The sequence below is a fragment of the Mucor velutinosus genome, assembly GCF_035048745.1.
Source record: "Mucor velutinosus strain NIH1002 chromosome Unknown tig00001545, whole genome shotgun sequence".
NCBI lineage: Eukaryota > Fungi > Mucoromycota > Mucoromycetes > Mucorales > Mucoraceae > Mucor > Mucor velutinosus.
Genome location: NW_027041925.1, coordinates 613319 through 634350, shown reverse-complemented (window position 1 = coordinate 634350; position 21032 = coordinate 613319). Strand labels below are relative to the sequence as shown.

At 37.3% G+C, this 21032-nt stretch overlaps 2 protein-coding genes across 2 annotated transcripts; both read left to right on the top strand.

Annotated features, from left to right (window-relative positions):
• Positions 1-4738: 4738 nt before the first annotated feature.
• On the top strand, positions 4739-5235 carry ATC70_006370 (uncharacterized protein; the record flags this gene model as incomplete). The annotated part of the gene is made up of 2 exons (XM_064825646.1): positions 4739-4768; positions 4840-5235. 2 exons carry the CDS (start codon positions 4739-4741, stop codon positions 5233-5235), a joined length of 426 nt encoding a protein of 141 aa, XP_064676864.1.
• A 13323-nt stretch (positions 5236-18558) lies between these two features.
• On the top strand, positions 18559-19680 carry ATC70_006369 (uncharacterized protein; the record flags this gene model as incomplete). The annotated part of the gene is made up of 1 exon (XM_064825645.1): positions 18559-19680. The coding sequence occupies one exon, from the start codon at positions 18559-18561 to the stop codon at positions 19678-19680; it is 1122 nt and encodes a 373-aa protein (XP_064676863.1).
• Between the last annotated feature and the right edge of the window lie 1352 nt (positions 19681-21032).

Here is a 21032-nt window from a genome sequence, read left to right as displayed (position 1 = left end):
CTAGTACATTGCTGTATAGCACACACTATTACACAAGCTTTTTTTTTTTTTTTTTTTTTTTTTTTTTACTATAAAATAAATTTAAGATACATCCCTCATATGAAAGTGTTTAATGGATGCTAGATCAAATGGTTGCACCTTGTCTTGCCTTAGAATATATAAAAAGAACTTAAATTGTAACAGTTTAGATACCCTTTTATTACAGAAACAATATAGTGTTAAATGACAGATCAATAGAAGATCAACTAACTAAAACCCTTCGGTGCTTCATCCTCCGAGCCAATCAAATTGCTTGAAAACTCCGCTGACCTAAAAAAAAATTGCGAGGGTTCCCCCCGGTTTTGATGTGAGGCAAAATTTTAAGCGCCGTTATAATAGTAATATAGCCGCTGCTATCATCAAACTTCCCCCAGGTGCTAGAGCATGCCTTACTTACACCACCTAGCTTTAAATACTGGCATTGAGACCCTCAATCATCACTAAAGTAAGTAGCGATAACCAAGTGGAGGCAGCCTATCCACCTCCTAGCCTCGGATAGAGTCTTGTTGAGCTTCAGCGATAGGCACATCCACGCAACGTAAAAAAAGGTATGCTTCAAAGAAACATAATAATAAAAGAAGCGAACATAATAATACTATAGAAGTATAGTACGTTATGAATAAAACATTAAGAATGTTCACGTTATTATATTCTTGTTATTGCAACAAAAATATATACATGAGCAATGTGCATGATAACAGTCTGATGATGTAAAAGAACACAATTGCGCACAATTGCAGGAGCAACAGTAGCAGCAGTATAAGTGTTGTAATACAACATGAAGACCAATGTTGTTTTCATGTGAAGCGACAGAGGCAACACAAACAACAATCCACAGCTATATAACATAGTATCACAAGAAGGGTAATACAATTATATAGCAGTGTGTCATGCTTGTTGTTCGTAAATACAAAGCAACAACGTTGCAAGTATTTGTTGAGCTGATCATATCACAGCCAGCAAAAAAGAAAAAAAAAGGCAATAAAGCAAACAGCATGAATGCATTATCGCGGGAAAGGAAGCAGTAGTACAAACGTTCAAAGAAGTTTATATCATTGCGACCGCAAGAAAAAAAAAAGATACTTACCACTTCTTACCACAGCATCACGACCAGAGACAGACCAGAGAACCAGCATACATCAAAGACAACAGACCACAGGATAAGCAAACATCAGAGAAGAACCACCGAAGCAACGATATAACATCAAAGCAGCCACCGCCAAGTGTGCAGCCAGTGCACAGCAAAAGATCAGAAATAAATCCCTAGTAGAGTTGTTGCAAGTAAAACCACGGTATAAAACGCGTTAACATTGTATCTTACGTCTATTGCATAACTGTCAGTTATACTTGCTTCAATTCTATTCACAAAGGTAGCGTTGTTTCATGAGTAGAGAGCTTGCGAAGTATAATATATATATATATATAAACGAAAAAAGGAAAAAAATGCTAATAAAAGGTTGAGGCTGAAAGACGTCACTTTTATCAATGTACAGCAAGGTAAGTACTAGAATTTGATAGCTTGCTACAAGGCAGCAAAGCAAGATATGAATTAGCGATTTTCACCATGAGGTTCGCCAACACCTTACCTATTAATCCGTTACATGTAATTAAGAGGGTATATTTGACAAGGGTAGCGAATTTACGTTTGAATTGAGCTACATACTAAAAAAAAAAAAAAAAAAAAAAGGCGGTATTTTAAACTATCAATAGCCCAACCTCCATAATACTCAAAATGAGGATTCATGGATTTCTGAAATCGTTCAGCCTTAATATCATGCGATTCTGATAGTAACATTGCTTTCCAGCTAAATAAAGCTTGGAGTAGAATTTAAAGGAAAATCTAATGATACCAATTTTAAGTGTTTTGGCCGACGTTATTAGGTTGGTTTTTGATAGAATAGTTTTTGCGATTTTTTGGCTGTTTTTGACAGATCACCAGGTTTCTGTCATCAGAGCTTTACTTGCAATACTTATCATAGTGTAGAACAGACAAGAACCTATCGAACAAGCCCTGATTCACACCTCTAGTATGGTTCTATCACGAGATATCGCCAATTTTTTACCTCAAAAGAAATTGCTATCCAGATTTTTGCCTTGCTATCACAGGCAAAGTTTGCATAAAAATCGATGATTTTGCAAGATTACATTTTTTTGTCATATCTCAGGAAAGACGTGTCGTATTTGAATAAAACAAAAACCATTGAATAGCTCTACGTTGGATCTACTTTTATGTAAAAAGTTCAAGTTACAAATATACGCTCCCTTCATGATTTTACTTAAAAACTCTGTATTTTACGATCTTTAGGCAAAAACGTTGTCGAACAGTTCTAAATAGAGTTATATTAGCCACGGAACTTGGTGCAGAACTGAAATGCGCATCGAATAATACCACACATAGATAATTTTATGTATCTTGTACACAAATAAGCTTATTTTTTGTCTGTTTTGGAGATTCTCTAAGGGGAGGAGTATGTATCGAATCTGCACTACTTTATCATCTATACTGTTCTTCAATGTGTAGACCAAAAAGAAGGAACTATCGTTTAAGGCCTAAATCAAGGAAAAAGACTATCGTTTAAAGCCTTACATTTAAAGCGGTACCATCAGTTTTAATAGAAGAGCTACACTACCGAAAAGGTCAGCTCCAGCCAAACTGTCGAAAATGGATCGCTCAAAGGTAGCATTTGCTACAGTGGCGCATATAACTTTTCTTTTGTGCACCAGCATTCGTCAGCACTAGTCCATGCATGTGCCCTGTGTTTATTTTATAAACTTGAGTACCCTATAGGTGTTTCCGTGCTGTTGTCAATGAAGAAAAATGTGCTTTTGCCACTATCAACTCCAATCTTCGGGGGGAGGGGGGGATTGAAAACTCCATTATGGAAGAAAAGTGTGGAATACATCCACTATGATCTCCATTCCGACAGTTCATCCAGTTACCAGATTTAGATATAAACTGTATGTAAGCTGGATTAGATGTACGATATCGATTTACACTATAAGAAGATATGGACTTCAGATACGCTAGTGTTTAGAATAACGAAATATAGACAGAGTAAATACAATTAGAACTGAATATATTTATTATGTTATTCCAGGATTGAATAGGGATCAAAAATAGTGTAGATATCAAAGGTATTTATAGTTATTTGACAGTGCCGCAGCAATAGGACTTTGATCTTGAATGCGGGATAATTGTATAAGCCTTGAAGCAGTTAACGAGAATGTGCTGCATAAGAGCTCATGAACAACCAGTCAAGGATAAACAACAAAGATGATCCAGGATAGAATGTTCTTCCTAATAGCTTTGACGGAAGAAAATTTGTCGGAATTGAAACCCACTTCCAGGGACGAAAGGCCATAGGCTACCACTCTCCAGGAACCAGGATATAGATTAGCCATTTGATGGCACCACTTGTGTTCCTTCGTGCTGCTGGAATAAAGACCTCTCACTTCTACTATGCATCTCAGCTCATTCTCAGATCCTCTTATGTAATATACAACGCCTAATACATTTGCCTCTCAGAGATAATCTATATCCTAAACAGCTAGTACTATAAGACTCATACTATATAAGATATAGGCTGCTATAGATGGCACCACGGACATGGATGACGCTATAGACTTATACTTGTATTCCGACATTGACTACGGATGTTTACCATATTTGGATAGGCACCAAGATTAATGCAATATGAGCTTGTTGCTTCAGATGTGCACTTTATGATCCACGCTATAAGACACGTGCTTATATCCGTGATACTAGCTATATATACGTTGCATCCTAAATGAGTCAGACTTCTGAAGTGAAAAAGGTTATTGCATTACACTATTAAAGCGGTGTGTAATGTCAGTGAATGCTCTTTCATCAAAGGTGCTAGGATAATTATTTTGTCTACTGTCGCTCATGTCAGTAAGCTTTTCTTTCAGGGGTTTAATCTTCATGTACGCCTTGCCTACTATCTGCTTGTCTATCTTCTCCTTCTGGTCCAGTATGATAACATATCTCTAGATGCAGACATTGACCTCCTGCCAAATTTCTACGGCAAGTTCATCTATTCAGGGATATAATGATCCTGCCCAAGGTGTCCAGTTCTATAGAGATTGATTGCGTCAGATGCTATGTGTGGACTTGCTCAGTGCTATTCAACAGACACTACACAGTATCCATAAGAACTGTCTGTAGATTCCACCCTAGTTGCAAAGGTACTTCTGATATGCATGCAATTTGCAATGCTGGTACGTACACATTTATGCGTGTCTATGAAACAGTTGTTTGTACACATCTTTGGCCAAGTCGAGTTGATGACGCCCAGCGCCATGGTAAGTTTAGTAAGGCTGAATCCCTCCGTAATCGTATGATGACTTTTGTTACACAGGTATAGGAAAATGTAAAACTTTTTGTTATGAAAAGCGTTGTTGCAAAATTGAAGGGAAGGATACTAAGCACTACATTTGCTTCTATCTCTATGGAAAATGATAATTGAGAGTTGCTTCACTTTTGGTGATGTCTCAAATTAACTGTAGAATACACGAGGAAAAGTAGCATCTCATTCTGCCATGCTTTATTGACGCGTATTGCTATGAGAAAAGAACCTAGACCACTATTCTTTGAAGGCAAATGCAGGTATAAAAGTGAATTCATGCAGTAGATTTTATTTCTTTACCTTTTGCTCTCGTTTAAATAATTATTGCTAAAATGTTATTACGCTCTGGCTACGAATACAGTGTAAGTACCATGACACAAGACAACTACCGCGAAGCAATATTTCGTACTGACATATAAGCATTCATGCCTAGTTCTCTGCTCCTACCTCTACCACTAGCATCCGCAGCAGTAGAAAGAGAAAGTCGGCAGATGATGAGTTGGATGAGCGACCTTTGAAGAGACAGGATACTACTCTTGTCCTTCAAGGGGAGCCATCTATCTCCTCTCATCTTACTCCTCCAGTTGCACCTCCCTCCTCTTCCAATCCGCCTCTACCTTCTTCTTCTTTATCCGAATTACCTTCAGTGGGGGATGGAAGCAACTCTTTCAATGATACAGTTCCTGTGGAGGAAGAGTCTGCTGGCAACGAGAGGGGTTCTCGGCGGGTACGTTTCCACAAAGATGTGGTTACGTACCTGTTTGAGGCTGATGATGAGCCTTGTAGAGCGGCAGACCACAAGTATGTTGATTACCTTGATTACATCTAATGTTTGCCAATCTCAAGGTTCATCATTCTCTTTCTACTGTCTTTCCCTTTTCTTCTTTTCCGCAAGTAACAACAACAACAACAACAACAAACTTGTTGATCAAAAAGCTGCTCAAGATGTATCCATTCTGGTAAGAGAGAAAATGTAATGCACAAAGTCAAACCTATCTTACGGCTGCTTAACAAAGGGAACGACAATTATCACTGTGCCTGGGCCATCGTAACAAATACCAGCAGATTAACTAGAAACGCGATCCAGTCAAGGTACCATCGCTGTAGATAACGGTAATAGCATTATAACAGACACAGATAAGTAAGTCAACGTGAGATGATATATAACAACAACGGCAATAGCAAAGCAGCTGACTGACCCTCTTCTATCAACTTTTAATACAGCATCGACAACCATGTATATTAAATAGCCATTTATTGCAAGCCATGATGCACAATTATCAATTGTCACAGCCAAAGTATGAAAAGGGAATCAATCTTCAATTCATTTGCGAATATAGCATACAGCTCGCTCAGCACGTTATCAAAAGCAAAGCTCACAAAAAAAAAGATAGCACTGGCAGTAGTTTGAAAGACATTCTCAAGTTCAAGCACGATATCTGGCGCCTTCAAAATATGTTTCAGCCTCTGAAAAAGTATTGATACGACTCTCTCAGCACTTCTGTGACTCTAGCATTATCATTGACAGCTTCGAAATAGGGAACTTGGGCCTGATGAAGACGTTATGGACCTATTTTACAAGCATTAGCAACGACGACCCACTTGAATTTTTATAAAACGAAGCATTGAACAAGTCCCCATACGGCAACAATGTGCAAAAGAAGTTGGTAGATTGTCTGCAAAAGATTCTGAGTCGATTCGACACCTTTGAAGAAGTGACAACATTGGAATCCGCCCTCAATGACTCTTTAGAATACACAGCAGTGTATTATTATAAAGCCAACAAAGATACATCTCAGAACAAACACAACATACAGCCGTTCTCTCAGTCTATCATTCTATCTTTTTGACCGTGTTTGGGTTTGTCGCGCTAAACAAGAGGAGAAACGTTGCTAGTATTGCAAATCGACAGTCTGATTCAGCCACCAAACACAAGGAAATGAAAGAGAAGTCGCTGCCTGCTGTCAAGTTTTAATATTCTGCCTCCTGCCATCTTCAAGTGTTCCAATATCAGTACCTTGTCAAGACTGTGTGAAATGTAAACTGACCTCCAAAACCTACGGTGTATTATGTACAAAAACTCTCTCATTGTGGCTAGCTCATACCTGCTTGTATATATATATACTGGCTCTTGAACTAAACTCTTTCTCTGGAACTGGCCATTTGCTTATTCCAGGTACACCATTTGATTATCCTCGACTCACTAATCGCTAGAAAAACCTTCAGAATGCGTAGCAACATTCAGGATAAACTTCTCAATGACAATGCAAATCAACAGCCTGTACTGGGTAGTATAGGGAAAAAAAGTAAGGATTATGCGCACACAAATGCTGGTATCTGCCGTCAAGATCATATACATGTTTGAAAGGTGGCCTATACTGCTCCAAATCGAATACATGGGAGAAAAAGGCACTGGAATGGGCTCTATCTTGTACGTTCAATCCAGCAGCATCACAGAAACACAAAAAATCAACCAGGGAACGATACAAAATCGAGAAGAATAGTTTGCAAGTAGTAGCTGATTACTCGAAAATGCATCGAACCAGGATCAAGATGATCAAACGCCTTCTTTAAGAGGTACTATGTATAATAAAATTATTTATTATGCAGCATCAAGGTAAATATCGCTCGTCAGACGCTTCTTACCCATAACTCACCTTTTGTTTCTACTTCTAGTTAAAATCAACAGAAGCAAAAAACATTACTATATACTTTGGAAAAATCTCTCTCTTGGTCTCATACTGCCTGAAAAGAACGACAACTGTGTACTGGATGTAAGTCATTCCTAAATAAACATTGCATACAATGTCAAGATGAAACTTACATAGTTATGTTTGTATGCTTAGACTAATGGACGGGTAATCATTGTGGATACCAACAAACTGAAGCGCTTTGACCCACTACAGAATACTCATTGCTGGCACTGGCATATTTCAAAGTAAATCAACACTTTTACAGAAGGCTTCAGTGGATGATTCACTATCGATGGTCTAAAACAGCTGGCACCTTTTGAATCGGTATTGTTCTTTGGCAAAGCATCCAAAGATGGGAGCTATATTACGTTACTCCATAAAATTAAGAATGATCACGGTGTAATCTCATCAAAATTTCAATTTTACAGACGTGGAAAGCGCCAAAACCGTCAATTGACGGCAGAATCACCCAAAGCACCCTTGATTTGATAGCTACAAGCCCTCTGTCATGACCCATGCCAACTCGAAAATGATGTACTTTTATTATTCGCATTTGTGTGATACCAAATCAAAAACCACTTTACAAATAAATTGCATACTTTTGCTTGGTTGCACATACGGGAGCTCAATAAGATACAGTGTTTCAGGCATCTAGCAAGCATGGCCAACTCCTTCTTCCGAGGAAGTCGTTGGTTTGTTTACTTGTAGTATTTTCCCACAAATGCATGCCTGCATGGGTGTGTTGTATTTTTCTCTCGAGGAAAGTATCGGGTCGAATTAATTTCAACATTTGGTAGTTGTTGGGATCTTGTGCTATACGACAGGAATTTTCTTTTGCAGTGTAATCATTAAGAGATGAATTCGGTTCTTTTTTTTCCCACATAGATGCGAAGCGCAATAGTCTAAGCCAGGGATCAGGAAGTGATTATGAAATCATATTACACTTGACTTCCATGTTTTATAGTATTTGTCATACTATTGATGCTATTTTAAGACTGAGAATGTTGAAATTCAAGCCAAAGGCGGGGAGCTAAGCAATGGCTGGGCAAGCGTAGCTTGATCAGTTCATGTGCAAACATTCAGAGCAATACACCGTATCATTTAGCGCATGAAAGTCATCCCACTTTAACAAAAAGATATAAGACAAACGAAACTATTGTATTTTACTGCCTTTTGCCATACACAGCTTTATAAACGCTGTAGAGGTTATTTGATTAAGGTCAAAAGGTCTGATTTTAGTATATATCAACCAATGTTCAGCGGTCCAAGCATTGTATGCTATTCTAAAGAGGTCAATAATGTTATCTTTTCATATATGGTTGACTGTTGTACACCTATTGGGCACGGAAATGCGCTTTCGTCTTTCTAATAATTTTGGTAGCATCTATCGCCTTGATGATACAAACGACATCGATTTTGCTAGCAAGCAGCTAGCTGCGTGCAGAAAGCAATTCCGGCCCAGATGAATCTCTGCTCAAGATTGGTGAAATTTTGATCAAAATCGACTTGATTTATCTATTCTGCCAGATTCGACTATGTGATTTGCGATGATCATCCTATGCTTCTTTAAGCCTTCTTGGAGTGCTTTTCAAGGCGCATCCAATGGTATCAAGTAAAATAGATGTTTTGAATAAAGCTTTTGAAGAATTTATGAAAATATGAGAAGAGGCTTCTGGTCAAAAAGTCGAAATTTTACATATCAAAGTCCCACAAAGATGATTTTAGGGGTTACGTTAGATCGATAGAAACATTTTGATGTAATACAGGGCTCTTTCGCGTAACCATCACTACCCCTAAGGTGAAAATTACGCCACTGCTTAAATCACATCAAACACATTCCTACTGTGGAATACATCCACTATGATCTGCATTCCGACAGTTCATCCAGTTACCAGATTTAGATATAAACTGTATGTACACTGGATTAGATGTACGATATCGATTTATACTGTAAGAAGATATGGACTTCAGATACGCTAGTACTATAAGATTCATCCTATATAAGATATAGGCTATAGATGGCACCACGGACATGGATGGCGCTATAGACTTATACTTGTATTCCGACATTGACTACGGATGTTTACCATATCTGGATAGGCACCAAGATTAATGCAATATGAGCTTGTTGCTTCAGATGTGCACTTCATGATCCACGCTATAAGACACATGCTTGTATCCGTGATACTAGCTACAGATACTTTATGTACTACAGACTTGTACTATATATGAGACATGCTATAGACATGCATACGATATGCTATAGACATGCCATATATCCAGATACATGCTAACGATGTATGCTCAGCGATATACACTCAGGTATGTACTATTGATATAAACTAAGGAGACTGTACCTACTATCGGATAAATGCTACTAGATCAATATTAATTATCCTTATAGAAAGGATAGATCAGGGTACTTCGGATGAGAGTCTAATTATTCATCCAGACAGAGCTAAATCATGATTGGCTTGCTGGAGTTGTCTTTTAGCATGATTATACATTAGTTGATCTGAGTTGACTTATTTGTCAATCTAATTAATAGAACTTTTATTCATTGTTATAGTATATAAGAAGGGTCATCTACCTGGCCAGTAGAGAGACTTCAGTTTACTTTACACCTGTCAGTTTGATAATAAAACATACCTTTATCAAGTTGACTTTACTGTTTTTTTTATTCTTTTTTTCCCGTGAATTTTAGTCTATAAATCCTCAAATTCCATAAAAAGCATCATAGATAGTTATATGACGCCTTATCTTGTAGAGTAAATAAAAGGGGAACAAGATACAATGAATGGATTAAGCTGATTGAGTTGGGAGATTTATAAAACATGGCGTTCGTTTATATAATACATCATCTCTCAACAACAGCCTGCCATCCTATTATCTAACATTCAATTGCACCATTACTATTACTATTACTATTACTATTACTATTACTATTACTATTACTATTACTATTACTATTACTATTACTATTACTATTACTATTACTATTATTATTATTATTATTTTCTTTTTATCAACATTTGGTTATAGCAACATGCTACTTTCAATGCTCTAGCACTAGTATTTCAAAACTTGAATTTATATGGCCCAAATCTTGAAGCCAAAAATATTATTGTACTATGTCCAAAATCTTTGGTACGAGGTAAAAGAGAGCAACCCACGAAACTGAAGCTTGTAGGAAGTTGATGATAAACAATGCATGTTTGTTGGGGCATTTGATACTGCTGGGAGAACCCTATGCCTAGTACATTGCTGTATAGCACACACTATTACACAAGCTTTTTTTTTTTTTTTTTTTTTTTTTTTTTACTATAAAATAAATTTAAGATACATCCCTCATATGAAAGTGTTTAATGGATGCTAGATCAAATGGTTGCACCTTGTCTTGCCTTAGAATATATAAAAAGAACTTAAATTGTAACAGTTTAGATACCCTTTTATTACAGAAACAATATAGTGTTAAATGACAGATCAATAGAAGATCAACTAACTAAAACCCTTCGGTGCTTCATCCTCCGAGCCAATCAAATTGCTTGAAAACTCCGCTGACCTAAAAAAAAATTGCGAGGGTTCCCCCCGGTTTTGATGTGAGGCAAAATTTTAAGCGCCGTTATAATAGTAATATAGCCGCTGCTATCATCAAACTTCCCCCAGGTGCTAGAGCATGCCTTACTTACACCACCTAGCTTTAAATACTGGCATTGAGACCCTCAATCATCACTAAAGTAAGTAGCGATAACCAAGTGGAGGCAGCCTATCCACCTCCTAGCCTCGGATAGAGTCTTGTTGAGCTTCAGCGATAGGCACATCCACGCAACGTAAAAAAAGGTATGCTTCAAAGAAACATAATAATAAAAGAAGCGAACATAATAATACTATAGAAGTATAGTACGTTATGAATAAAACATTAAGAATGTTCACGTTATTATATTCTTGTTATTGCAACAAAAATATATACATGAGCAATGTGCATGATAACAGTCTGATGATGTAAAAGAACACAATTGCGCACAATTGCAGGAGCAACAGTAGCAGCAGTATAAGTGTTGTAATACAACATGAAGACCAATGTTGTTTTCATGTGAAGCGACAGAGGCAACACAAACAACAATCCACAGCTATATAACATAGTATCACAAGAAGGGTAATACAATTATATAGCAGTGTGTCATGCTTGTTGTTCGTAAATACAAAGCAACAACGTTGCAAGTATTTGTTGAGCTGATCATATCACAGCCAGCAAAAAAGAAAAAAAAAGGCAATAAAGCAAACAGCATGAATGCATTATCGCGGGAAAGGAAGCAGTAGTACAAACGTTCAAAGAAGTTTATATCATTGCGACCGCAAGAAAAAAAAAAGATACTTACCACTTCTTACCACAGCATCACGACCAGAGACAGACCAGAGAACCAGCATACATCAAAGACAACAGACCACAGGATAAGCAAACATCAGAGAAGAACCACCGAAGCAACGATATAACATCAAAGCAGCCACCGCCAAGTGTGCAGCCAGTGCACAGCAAAAGATCAGAAATAAATCCCTAGTAGAGTTGTTGCAAGTAAAACCACGGTATAAAACGCGTTAACATTGTATCTTACGTCTATTGCATAACTGTCAGTTATACTTGCTTCAATTCTATTCACAAAGGTAGCGTTGTTTCATGAGTAGAGAGCTTGCGAAGTATAATATATATATATATATAAACGAAAAAAGGAAAAAAATGCTAATAAAAGGTTGAGGCTGAAAGACGTCACTTTTATCAATGTACAGCAAGGTAAGTACTAGAATTTGATAGCTTGCTACAAGGCAGCAAAGCAAGATATGAATTAGCGATTTTCACCATGAGGTTCGCCAACACCTTACCTATTAATCCGTTACATGTAATTAAGAGGGTATATTTGACAAGGGTAGCGAATTTACGTTTGAATTGAGCTACATACTAAAAAAAAAAAAAAAAAAAAAAAGGCGGTATTTTAAACTATCAATAGCCCAACCTCCATAATACTCAAAATGAGGATTCATGGATTTCTGAAATCGTTCAGCCTTAATATCATGCGATTCTGATAGTAACATTGCTTTCCAGCTAAATAAAGCTTGGAGTAGAATTTAAAGGAAAATCTAATGATACCAATTTTAAGTGTTTTGGCCGACGTTATTAGGTTGGTTTTTGATAGAATAGTTTTTGCGATTTTTTGGCTGTTTTTGACAGATCACCAGGTTTCTGTCATCAGAGCTTTACTTGCAATACTTATCATAGTGTAGAACAGACAAGAACCTATCGAACAAGCCCTGATTCACACCTCTAGTATGGTTCTATCACGAGATATCGCCAATTTTTTACCTCAAAAGAAATTGCTATCCAGATTTTTGCCTTGCTATCACAGGCAAAGTTTGCATAAAAATCGATGATTTTGCAAGATTACATTTTTTTGTCATATCTCAGGAAAGACGTGTCGTATTTGAATAAAACAAAAACCATTGAATAGCTCTACGTTGGATCTACTTTTATGTAAAAAGTTCAAGTTACAAATATACGCTCCCTTCATGATTTTACTTAAAAACTCTGTATTTTACGATCTTTAGGCAAAAACGTTGTCGAACAGTTCTAAATAGAGTTATATTAGCCACGGAACTTGGTGCAGAACTGAAATGCGCATCGAATAATACCACACATGGATAATGTTATGTATCTTGTACACAAATAAGCTTATTTTTTGTCTGTCTTGGAGATTCTCTAAGGGGAAGAGTATGTATCGAATCTGCACTACTTTATCATCTATACTGTTCTTCAATGTGTAGACCAAAAAGAAGGAACTATCGTTTAAGGCCTAAATCAAGGAAAAAGACTATCGTTTAAAGCCTTACATTTAAAGCGGTACCCTCAGTTTTAATAGAAGAGCTACACTACCAAAAAGGTCAACTCCAGCCAAACTGTCGAAAATGGATCGCTCAAAGGTAGCATTTGCTACAGTGGCGCATACAACCTTTCTTTTGCGCACCAGCATTCGTCAGCACTAGTCCATGCATGTGCCCTGTGTTTATTTTATAAACTTGAGTACTCTATAGGTGTTTCCGTGCTGTTGTCAATGAAGAAAAATGTGCTTTTGCCACTATCAACCCCAATCTTGGGGGGAGAGGGGGAGGGGGCTGAAAACTCCATTTTGGAAGAAAAGTATCATAGATAGTTATATGACGCCTTATCTTGTAGAATAAACAAAGGGGAACAAGATACAATGAATGGATTAAGTTGATTGAGTTGGGAGATTTATAAAACATGGCGTTCGTTTATATAATACATCATCTCTCAACAACAACCCGCCATTCTATTATCTAACATTCAATTGCACCATTACTATTACTATTATTATTATTATTATTTTCTTTTTATCAACATTTGGTTATAGCAACATGCTACTTTCAATGCCAAATTCAAAATCGAATTTCAAAGAGAATTCAAAAGAGATGAAAAAGAGAAAAGTGTAAGAACTAGAGAAAAAGGTGCGCGAGCAATGATTTCAAGGTATAGTCTCTGCCACAAATCAATATGTTTACAAGTCATACTGGACTGTCTCATAGACAGGAAATCAAATGGTCTTCACCAATTTGGGTATTTCATATACAGTATTGTTGTCTTTTTGCTTAGGCTGCTCTACTACTGTATTATATGCATATGATATTCAATATACTCAAGCCTTTCATTATCGGTGTGCTTAAAACGATGGAATGGGATATGGGAATGAGGCATGAGGCATGATCTGAAGACGGATACATTTCAAATGGATGACCTACCAAGAAGCGATTGATCAGCAATCCTTTATTTACACAAGTAGGATATGAAATATCAGTGTCATTACTGCCGCCTCTGGTAGTGGTAATGAAGTTGGCGAGAGTTCATCAAGCTTAACTCGTAGGTTACCCGCAGATTCAAGTAGGCCATTTTATTTTTGACTAATCCGCAACGAGTCTCTCAGAGCTATTTATTACAATATCCAATTAACATCACCACGTAGATCCAGTATCATACAAGTGCGGTCAATGCTATGAGTATGATGGAGCAATTCCTATGTGTGGAGGTGATGATCATTATAACCATAAAAAGAAAGGCAATAAAATTGATGGTAGCGATCATGAAGATGACAGAGAATATGGTGTATAGGATTATGGCAAATGCAATGCGGATTGTAACGCTGAGCATGGTAATGGCATGATAAAAAAGACGAGGAAGGCGGCGAATGTGAGGATAAAAGCGAAGTCGAGAATGACGATAAGAATGACGATGAGGGTGAGGATGGGCTGATAACTATTAAACTTCTAACATGGTGCACGATTGAATAAATTCTTAGCGTGAGCTTTTCTCTCTATGTGGTCAGAATGGCTATTTTCTTTCAAAACTTCTTGGATACGAAAGAAAATACAGATCATAATAGAATCGTGACAATAGAGTATCAGCGCTTGACATCATCACCCGCAGCTCACACTCAAAAGGGATTATATGGCATTGCTTTGGGATCAACTGCTTTAGTGTCCTCTTATATGTCACTTCCCACGACGTAAACAAGACATTCAATGAACTTACATGTTCAGGCGCAAACCGACCTTGATCTATTAAGTTAGTATTGTCCTTTAAATGGGCTGGGCTAAATGCAACGTACAATTATTGCTTAATACGCTGTGTACTATGGCTTGGCCTTTCAAAAGATACATACACTCTTTTTCAATAAACTCAACACACTGTCTGGAAAAGAGTAAACACTGTTTTGATATTCTCATTAATTTGTATCGCATTAAAATCGACTACATATTGCTTGCTTCGTGCCAAATGTATCACCTCGTATTTTGAAATATTGCGGTATCAATGGTACTAGCCGATCAACCTCACTATGCTCGATGGCGGCGTCGAGCTGCGGGCTCTCGCCGAAGGCATTTCAAATCAGAGACAATATAAACCTGCTATTTAAGTAGACTTTAAACAATATATCAATAATAAAAGAAGGTTATATGAGAGTCAGAAAGGGAAGCAGGTATTTCTCCCTGCATCCTCCTCCCTTTGCTTATACACTGATATCAACGGAAGCTATTATTGAAACGATGTGAAAGAGAGTTCAAGCTTTATGCAGCATTTGTATACTACATTCTCCGTTTGTGTCGTATTTTTTGGTAGCAGAATTGTCATACCATTCGCTGATGTTGCTCTTCAGATGGCAGCATAAAGCTGGTCAAAAGCAAATACAGGCCATGAGTAAGATATACAGGGACTTTTTTGAGATATAGCCATTGCAAAAGACACCTTCATGTGGTAAAACTCCCAAAAAAGTATTTGTGCTAATCAATTATCCTTTCGGTTCCATGGCCTCCGTTTAAACAGCATCGCAACCATCATTGTCATCATCAGAAAGGCATTTGGTGGGTCAGCCAACAGCAGAGCCAAAATTGATTCAAACCCAGATTGTTTTTTTTTCTGTTCAAATATTGGCCAAATCTCGTCTTTTTTTCGACTTGATTGAACTATTCTGTGAGATTCGATTATATAAACTGTGATGATCACCCTACGTTTCCTAATACATCCTTGAAGTGCTTTTCAAGGCGCTTCTAATGGTACTAATTGTAATAAATACTTTGACTGAACTTATTGAGCAATTTAATAAAATTTGAAATGAGGATTTGGGCAAAAATGTATAGATTTTACATATGAAAGCCTCACAAAAGTGATTTCAGGGGCTACGTTAGATCTATAGAAATATTTTGATTCAATATACCATAGTAAAAGTTTTCATTTTCAAGGTAAAAAAAAAACGTGATCGTTTGATTTTCGATGAAAATCATGAGGTACCCCTCATGGTTTTTGGTCGATTTTTGGCCGTTTTTTTTTTGGGTCGCCAAAAAGTTGAGCAAAGGTGCCAGGAAGTTGCGTCTACTCGAGTACAAGCATTTGGCGTCATTCAGGTGGTTTAGAAAGGTATATATCTCAAGATGTTGAGGCTTCAAACCTGTCAAATTTGACCGTGAGTGGCCTCTGCTGATCGAACCATTTAAGGGTTCTGACGTACACTCTTTGTTGTCTCTGAAAATAATAAAGGATTGTGCTTTTAACTACAGTTTGTTGCACTCAAATTGCAAAGACAAGTTATATTAAGGCAGAGATACATCTATACGTATATAATCTGTACTGAATGAATTTGGACTTTCAGATTGAAACCAAATACGGAAACAAAGTATGCAGTGATAAAATCAAGCAGGATTGTATGTATACTAAATAATTACTACTGCTAGGTGTTTGATAGAATTATGAATATCAGGCCGGCATATCCGAGATACCAGCAGTTTAGGAAACAGGAAATCAAAGACTGGTGTTGCTGCAAATATACTGCCCATATTTCATAATGTCAAATCTACATTTTATTAGCAATAAATATCAGAATTAAAATACAATACAGTAGAACTATCTCAATCAGCTCATCCAAGAGAAAAAGTCATTTGAATGTCAACCTCCTGCAAGCGATAGTGTGTCTTCTTAATGCCAGCCCACTATAAATGCTGGTGGTCTGATACTTGACGCCAAGAAGACGTATTTTAGCATCTGTTCAAGTTCATCGTGTCAAACGTAAAGTTTTTAGAATACAAAGCTACGTTTATAATTCACTAGATGGCGGAAATGCTTTATATAGGCAATGGACTACTAAATCCAATGCAGAATTGATCCTACACTGGTCAAAGTAATTACTATGACAATAATGAATTTGTAATGCTGATCATTCATTTGAACTTCTTTTTCCAAATCTTTTCAACATCTCTTTTCATGAAACCAACTAGATGAAGCAGCACATGATGTGGTGTTCATTGTTGATCTGAGCAGGATGCAAGTCTTCAAGAGCATTTTTGCATGCCATGACGAGAGTTTCTCAAGTCAATGCAAATAGTTGAGCCCAAGTTTTTATGCTGTATGTTGATCAATCTTAAATCAAGACAGAAGCTTGTATTATGCTCAAAGTATTCCTATGGTCGTTATGAAAGCAAATGTTGAAATAAACTTGGTACATTCACCGCATTTACCTGGTAAGCTACAAGGTCTTTTTCTTCTATCATGTAAAAAATACAGCGATATTAGGGTCATAGCTCTCAATCTTTTCGTGAGAAGAGTAAAAATGACCAAAGAGCTACATACCCAGGGTGAATGGTCGCGCGGACATCTCGGGGAATGTACATATTTGTAATGGACAAACAGCTAAGCGTGCATCTGATGTCGATGTAAATTTAGAATAGACAGCATAGTGTTGACAGAGTTCTCATTCAGAGCATAGCATGGTATGACACTGCCTCTTTATGACAGTATATTCTGTTTATGTCAATAAACAAAATACACAAAGTATAGACTTTTGATAGGTTCGAGATCTCATGCATGTTAATTATACGAGCTATTTTATAGCGTTTGGTTAAAGCTCGTCTGAGCGTATGAGAGAGTGATGATGATGATGAACCATTCGAGACATGACATACATGGAAACCTGTTTATCTATAATTGAAATGTGAAGATTTATTTGTTACCAAGAAAATAGAAAGAAAAAGCCTTACCATTAATATGGCTGTATGATCAGCACAAGACCACTTAATTTTAGCTTGGATGCAGGTACTAGCATCAGCACACAGTAATCAGTTCCTGTTCTTCTCAATTGGTCATTTGAAGAAGGGGAAAAAAAACTGGTGGGGTTCTTTTCGTTGCGCTAATCAATGTACAACTGTATTTTATTATGGCTCAAATGATGCTAACATTCCAAGATGATGATCAATGAGATAGAAACAGATGCAAGGTGTGATCCAACAGATAAATCACAGATAGGGTTGGCTCTATCGATTAAGCATCAGGAGACGTTTTTGCTTTTCACATTGATGTTGACCCTTATCAGCTTTACATAATAGCATCTCATATTACATACATAAATGATCTTTGTCTGTACTCATTTTATTGTTGTTAAATTAACACTTTTAATTTTGATATTATTGCCAAAGGCAGTAGGTGTGCATAATAAAAACAATATTGGCAACATTGTAATCCATGCAGACTTGACGGAAAAGTTTCGCTACCAATATGGCATAAAATGTTGTGTTCTTTTTTTTTTCTTGAACCATTTTAACCCACAGACCATTCACAAAGAAGCAAAAGAAGCCTAGAATTGTTGGGGTATTTTGGGGGGAGGGGAGGGGGTTGATGCGCAACTTTTAATACTTGATTTTTTTTAAGGAGGAAAGCGACAACCAAAAACAAGCGGTTGCTGTGGAATTGCTACCTCGTTCATTTTGAGCCCTGGATTACGCGAAAAGAAATGTGATAGGGCAGGCGATCCACAGGGCGCCATAAATCCATTGAAAAGGTATATAAGGATTGCGATTGTCGATCTATGCCATTATATCTTTCTACATACATCTTTCATTCCCATTGATATTTTATAATGAGAATCAGAACAAATCTTGGTACAAATCGCTCAAGAGCATTGAAAAAGTGCAAGGTGATCTGGGGCTTCATGTTGGAAAACACCTTATTCACGGAATTCCAAGAGGAGAATCATGACAAGATTGAAGCAGCTTACAGTCAACGAAAAAAAAGAAGCACAAGCTATTACATTGAAGTGGAAGACACTAATTTACCAAAACCTTACAAAGCAAGAGTCTACTTTGGTGTTGCTCGCATGCATCTTCGTATGCCAGGCACTCGTTACTATGTAGAACGACATGTCATTACGCCACCATTGCCTTCGCCCTGTTCAGCAACATCTCTGACTGGTTCAGACATATCATGCTCATCACCTCTTCCAATGACACCAGTCTGTATGCCATCTCCTCTGTCTACCGCTTCTACCACTACCAATACCACCACAAATTCCAACGGTAGTTGTTCTTCGCATTCTGATTTGTTATATCCTCCACTTGACCCCACTCTGGCAGCTCTCTTTTCCGAGGATTTGATTCTTCCTATCTTAAATGTTGCCATCTCTGGTCAAAATGCTAGTATGGATCAACAGTTTTTTACACCTATTGGCATCGAAAATGTAAGAACCGGCGATATTGAGACAGTATTTGGCAATTCCCTGACTTCTAGTGGTTTCAACAGCAACAAGGGTTGGAATCAAATCAACGAAGGGACTCAAGCATATAACAATTTTAGCTACGCAAATATGAACAATTTTAGCAAAGATATGGATATGGTCTCTTCTTTGGATCACAATATGCAGTATTTTGGCAATGGTCAGTGCAAGCAACAGCAACAGTATCAGCAACAGCAGCAGCAACAATCTAATGCGTCTCTCAACTCCATGCTTGTCCATGATTTTGCTGGTCCTTTTCCTGCCGATGCAAATAATCTAATTCAAGTTACAAACTGGCTAAATGATGATACTCTCTATACTCCAGCCTCTGCTTTCAGTAACAGCAACAATGGCAGTATTTCGTTGCAAGAATTGGTCTCATGGCCTCCACATGGACCGTTACTAGTACCCAAGTTTAATAATAGCTGTGATGCCGGAAACATTAACATGACGAATCTCTACAAGGATTTAAATCGCTTTACTTTTTGATAATCTAACTCCAGTGAATTTTGTATCATTACTCCAAAACATTTCTTTGCTACAAGATATATATATATATATATACCACCTTTAGACTTATAGACTACTCTTCTTTCTGTTGAACAACAGGTATACGTTTCATGACATGCCAGTTTTAGAATGGCTGATGTCTCTGTTGCTGTATAAAACATACTAGATCAAATAAATCCGGCTTTTTCCTTATGCAGCCTTGTTCTATGTGTTTGAAAAATTGAGAAGTGCATACACTAGAATGCTTCAATTGTTGCTTCAATCATTAGAATAGTTCTGGAACCTTTCAATACATGTTGGAAGTACGTGTTACGATATCCAATGCACAAATATGTAAAAAAAAATGCCAAGATCTGATAGGTGATTAGATTTATAGATCAATGCAGCTGATGCGTGTTTATTTGTCGAATAAAACAGAGCTTTGGGACAAGAAGGAAGCACAGATGTATGAGGAAATAGAGTTGAGCATCACAGATGTCGTAATGCTAATAGGTTGAACGGCACTCTTTCCGAAGGTAAGCATGCGACAAAGGTGCTTGTTTTTCCAAAACTAGAAGTTTTACTCTTATAATAAAGTTATCCTGAACTTCATTGATCCTCCCGTACTCCCATCCAGATAGCATGGCAAGAAAATCAAACCGTATCCATCAAAAATTTGTTTTAAAGTCAGTGCTTGGATCAAGAACGAAATCCGGTAGATCACATAGCAACCAGGTACCCGAAATCAAATCAGCATAGCAGCCGATTGATACTGCAGACTGACATATTCGAGAATATCCGGATGCAAACCAATCATTCAATATTACATATTAGAAGAGAATCATGAGCATTTACGATACAACTAATGATCAATCAACAACGCTATATTTAAATTGTACATGTAGTCATCGCAATGCCCGGGTATTGATATGGTGACACACGTACTCACGCATACTCCATGTTCGGGAACTGCTTTTTTTTTTTTTATCCCTTGCTTGACAGGTGACCCCAAGTTGAAAGCTTTTCCCCCCGGCAGGAGCTCAGCATTGATAGGGTAAATAAGGCGATTGTTCAGCATGAAAAATAGGTTACAGTAGGCTACCGACAAAACATCCGATGGAAATGACGTATTTTAGTTTGCAACTGATAAAATGATACCATGCGGTTCTTTTTTACTACTTATGGTGTTGGAGGCACCTTGTAATTATATATTATTATGATACATATTGCAGATCTACTTAGAATGACGAGAAAGCAACCTTGTTTTATATTGGATTGGGCAATCAAATTTACAAAACAGAGTTATGAATCACAGCTTCACATGACATTGCTAGCCGATTAGGCGTCCATTG